The sequence below is a fragment of the Octodon degus genome, unplaced genomic scaffold, assembly GCF_000260255.1.
Source record: "Octodon degus isolate 3935 unplaced genomic scaffold, OctDeg1.0 scaffold00092, whole genome shotgun sequence".
In the NCBI taxonomy this organism is placed as follows: domain Eukaryota; kingdom Metazoa; phylum Chordata; class Mammalia; order Rodentia; family Octodontidae; genus Octodon; species Octodon degus.
Window position 1 is genome coordinate 235,409 of NW_004524668.1, and position 5,073 is coordinate 240,481.

Genomic DNA, 5,073 nt, shown 5'->3' on the forward strand with positions numbered 1-5,073 from the left:
TCCAGGCGGCTAAGGTCCAAGTGGTGGTGCTCCGCCCCGCCCTTTTGCCAGACCTAGAGAGATCCCTTAGTGCTGGGGGTCGCGGCAAGGCTGTCTTCCGCGGGGAGCCTCCACCCCGGGCCCGGCTCACACCCAGGAGACCCTCCCAAGCGCCCCCACCCCCCGCATTGTCCTCCCGCCCAGCCCACCCGGACTACACTTCCCGAGGTGCGCGGGGGTCCGAGGGCGGGGCCCGCTCGGGCGGGGGAGGGGCCGGCACGTGCCGCCGCGTTCAGCCAATGCGGAGCCCCGCGGGGAGGTCACGTGCCGCTGTTTGGCGCTTTTGTGCGCGCCCAGGTCTGTTGGTGTTCAGAGTGTGGCCAGGCGGCTCGGACGGAGCAGGTGGGTGCAGGGCTTTCAGAGACTACCGCGGCGGCGGGCTGGGGACGGCGAGGGGGACGCGGCGGGCGGGAGGGGCCGGCCAGAGCTGTGGCAGCAGCCCCCTTGGTAGAGGGCGACAGGCGGGGCCGCGGGTCCCCGAGCGGCTTGCGGGCGGGGGTCGCTCCATTTAAGTGTGGTTCGGGCGGAGCCTCGGCTTTGTCTTCGCTCCTTGGGGGCGCGGCTGTCGTTGGGGAAGGGGCGCGGCCAGCTGGGACGGCTCCGAAAGTGAGCCCCAGGGTGCCATTGAGACAATAGGAGGCGTGGGTCTCCGTTGTGCGTGCCTCCCTGCTTGCCTAGCCCGGCGGCCGCGGATTTTCGGGGGTTCCTATTGTCTGAAGGGGCGGGGCGCGCCTCGAGAGCTGCGGCGTCAGGCCGAGCTGCGGACCGCCCCTCCGCGCCGTCCCATCGCCCGTGACTGAGGGGCGCTTTCCATGACGAAGGGCTCGGACAGCTGGGGGGCGACAGGTTGGTGATAGAGGCTACGGGTTGAGGTGTTTTGCCCACGGCGGGGCCACCTAGCGGTCTGTTAACCCGTCCTGCCCCACCCGCCGGGTTGCGGTGCGGGTGGCGGCAGGCTGGAAGTGTTTTTGGCGGGAGTAGGGGGGCATCCCTTCGCGGCGAGCCCGGGAGGGGCGAAATTACCCGGATACGACCGTTAGCCCCGCCCCTCCCTCCCCTTCCCACGCGCGCGGGCTCCCGAGTGTTAAGAGTTCGCGGAGATTCGAAAAGGCGCGGGGAGGAAGAGGGTGGGGCCAAGGGTGGAACGCAGGGCGTGCTCTGATTGGCCGGGGGTGCCTGCCCGCTTTGGCTCCCCTAACCAGAGCCACGCCCACGTCCTTTCCGGGTCGGGAGCGGTGGCTAGCTTAGGCGCTGCTGGGGCAGCCTCATCACTGCTGAAGATTTCAGTTTCCAGCTGTTGAGAACCTGTAGTGTTACGTTTTCGGTACTAGCCTGGTGTTTCCAAGTCATGGTCTTGAAAAAAATCGACAAGGGTATAATTTTTTAATGAAATAAAGCAGCAAATAATTATTTAAAACGTCGAGGTTTCTAAAATTTAATTGTGCCCGCTTTTGGTCAAAAAGCTTAAACTCCAGGAACAATAGGAGTCGAACATTATTGGTTAATATTAGCTTGGGTGTTTTGTTATCCACCATGGCAGACACAGACAAAGCAAGGGTGGGTGTTTCATTTGCACAATGAGTTGCAGGCAGTACTATATTAAGATGGCACCGTTTTCACTCTTGGGTTGATTCTGGAGTGTCTTCTCGTGGTTTAAAAGAAAAAATTGGTTTATGGGATTTTTAAAAAAACCCTTCAACCTTTTGACAACCTCTTAATTTTAAAAATCCAGGTGTTGTGTTTTGAATGAGTACCCTTAGTTTATTTTCTTGGAACCATTGTTACTCAGCTTGGATTTTCTAGTATGTTTAAAACTATTTTTATTTTTATTTTTTTATTTTTTGGCGGAACCGGGGATTGAACTTAGGCCCTTGCACTTGCCAGGGAAGCGCTTATTCCACTGAGCCATCTCCCAGGCCCCCATTTAAAACTATTTTTAAAGAAACATTGATAATTTTCTTTCCTAGTTAATGATGTCTTTAATTTCATGTAGTGATCTTTTGGACATTGGCTTATGTGGCAGTGATTTGAAATCCCTTTGTGTTGATGGCATACAGAGATGCAAAAAATTGATCGCATGCTCTTAAAAATCATTTTCAGGGCTTTCCTTACCAGTGGAATAAACTGCCAGCCAGTCTCTTGTCTTCTGCTCACCATGGCTTCTTCTGGTAGGTAATCTATTTAGAAAAGCTGAAATTGTGATGGATTTAAGATTTTAGAGTAGGAGGTGAAGCAGGTTGTAACCTTTTCATTTGGCTTTTATGTTTTAGTCTTACCAAAAACCTGTTTTATGACTAGGGGAATTAATAAATTACCATCACATGACTGTTTCGAGTGCTCCTTATTTCATAATTGGATGACTTGGCTTGGCCCAAAGCAAAATTGTGTAGTTTGCATGTCTTTTTTAAATAATTAAAATAATTGTTAAATACTGATTTCTCAAAATATTAATAACCCAAAAATGTTGAGCCATGTTTTTCTGAGAAGTAGTTGGTAATTTGTTGCTTAGGAAGACATCTTCAACAGGCTGCATTCCATTCATTAAATTGACCTGGTTTTTAAAAAATGACAAAACCATTTATTGGAACAGAAGAACCACATTTTTCCGACTTATCATAAATATGATCAACTCTAGATATTCAGGTGAAAGAACTGGAGAAGCGTGCTTCAGGCCAGGCTTTTGAGCTGATTCTCAGCCCACGGTCAAAAGAATCTGTCCCAGATTTCCCCCTTTCCCCTCCAAAGAAGAAGGATCTTTCCCTGGAGGAAATTCAGAAGAAATTAGAAGCTGCAGAAGAAAGACGCAAGGTAAACATAAAAATTCACAGAAAGTATGGGGTATTTGTGCATGTAATGGGGCCTTTTTTTTTTTTTTTTAGGGTTTTCATAACTAGAAAAAAACAATTGTAACCATACTATTAACTATGGAAGTTATGAATGTCATTGCTGCAAGAAAATGAGTCATTTATTGAGCTTTTATGTGCTATCTCCTCTATGCATATTTTTCTCCTTTAATACAGGACTTTATGGGATAGGAGTTGTGTCAGATAATGGAAATTAGAAATGCTATTTTCCTCAATTCATATAGCTCATAAGTGAAGAATTTAAGATCAGGTCATTCTTAGGCTTACTTGAAAAACAGACCATTCTTCAGTTTTTTGAGAGCTGTGTAACAAAGACATTTTCAGTTGCTAACAATGTGATTGTATTGTTCAACAAATACCATGGTATGTTTTTATTTTTTATTTTATTTTATTATTTATTTATTTTGTGGCACTGGGGATTGAACTCAGGCCCTTGCGCTTGCCAGGGAAGCGCTTATTCCACTGAGTCATCTCCCCGGCCCCTATTTTTTATTTTTATTTATTTTATTGATGTAGTGGGGATCGAACTTAGGACTTTGCACTTGCCAGGCAGGTGCTTATGCCATCAAGCTATTTTCCCTGACCCCCACCATTGTAGTTTTTATCTGACTGTTTATCAAGTACCCATCTTTGCCATGATTTAACGTATACCAATTTAAAAAACTGGAGAACAGAAGTTTGTAACTGGAAATTAAGAATATCCTAGTTTCAGAAATGATCACTGTTTACATTTTTAATTGTGTTTATCATTCATTATTCTCATTAAAAACTTAAATAACTTTTCATTTAGTCTCCTTTTTCCCAACAGCTGTGTTTAGGATGAGTGAGTTAATTTTAAGGTTAGGGGAAGTAGGACACATAAAAAAATGAAGTATGGCTGGAATGTGGCTCAGTAATAAGAGTATTTTGCCTAGCCAGGCCCAGTTCTGTCCCTACCACCAACAGAAAAAAGATAATAGTAGTAACCCAGATCAGCACAGCTACTGTGATTTGAAAGGTAGTGCGTGTGTGCTTGTGCACACCCCTTTTTAAACTGCTGCAGCGTGTATCAGACCTTCCCGTGCCGTATGCTTTGAGTGTGTACTGACCCATTATGAACATGGTGAATCAGCCTACTTGGAAGAATGCTAATGTTCACACATCATCTTTTTCTTGATCTTTCATGTAGTTTTTGAGTTTCTGGATAGAAATAGGAGGAAGCAATACAGCTGAAGCCTAGACTAATGGAAGATTTTTAGGACTCACCCTTGGCCCTGGTGATCATTAGCCTGTTTTATATAGTAACTGCTAAATATAGTGAAACTCTTGACCAGGGCATAGCAAAAGAGAATGAATATAGTCAGTGGCAGTTGCTAATTTTCTTATATTTTATTTATTTATTTTTTGTGTGTGGTCAGCTTAGCCCACCAGGGCGGGGCTGGCTGGCATGTGGTGCTTGGGGATTGAACCGCGGTCCCTGTGCTTTGCTTAGCTTAGCTTGTTCTAAGTAGGTGCTTTAGACCACTGAGCCATTTCACCAGCCCTGAAGTATCATTCTTGAGTGTCTATACTCAGCTCATTTGGACACCATTGAAAAATCTTAAAAAGGTTGCCCTAAATAATTTGGCAAAAATATTATGAGTTTTCTAAAGTAAAAACAAATGGTAGAAAAAGATAATTTCATATTTTATAATAGGGATAATTCAGGTTCAAAGTATCTCATGAGTCCTATTTTCTGCTTCTTCAATCCCCCTGACAAGGAATTTCTATGTTAATTAATGCTAAAGATAGCCAGAGAGAGGCTAGCCCACTAAAACTTTCTTTCAGTCCCATGAAGCTGAAGTCTTGAAGCAGCTTGCTGAGAAACGAGAGCATGAGAAAGAAGTGCTTCAAAAAGCAATAGAAGAGAATAACAACTTCAGTAAAATGGCGGAGGAGAAACTGACCCACAAGATGGAAGCTAACAAAGAGAACCGAGAGGCACAAATGGCTGCCAAACTGGAACGTTTGCGAGAGAAGGTTGGTTTCTTGTTTTGTAGAAGGGTTAAGAACTGGAAGTTTGGCATACCAGTGAATTGGTTTGAACTAACTGACACTGATAAAAAATGTTAGATGTCTTTTTGTCATCAATTTTGGGACTTACTAAATCTTGCATTGAAGATGGAGTATTGAACATTAGGGATGGTTGAGT

General features: G+C 45.5%; 1 protein-coding gene across 1 annotated transcript in view; it reads left to right on the forward strand.

Annotated features, from left to right (window-relative positions):
• Positions 1–304: 304 nt before the first annotated feature.
• The window catches only part of Stmn1 (stathmin 1), a 19,296-nt gene continuing 14,527 nt past the window's right edge, over positions 305–5,073 (forward strand). Inside the window, exons 1-4 of the mRNA XM_004637720.2 lie at positions 305–381; positions 2,140–2,207; positions 2,675–2,847; positions 4,710–4,901. Of these exons, the coding sequence (XP_004637777.2) occupies positions 2,195–2,207; positions 2,675–2,847; positions 4,710–4,901 (378 nt within the window). The 5' untranslated portion in view covers positions 305–381; positions 2,140–2,194. The remainder of the gene's footprint in view (positions 382–2,139; positions 2,208–2,674; positions 2,848–4,709; positions 4,902–5,073) is intronic.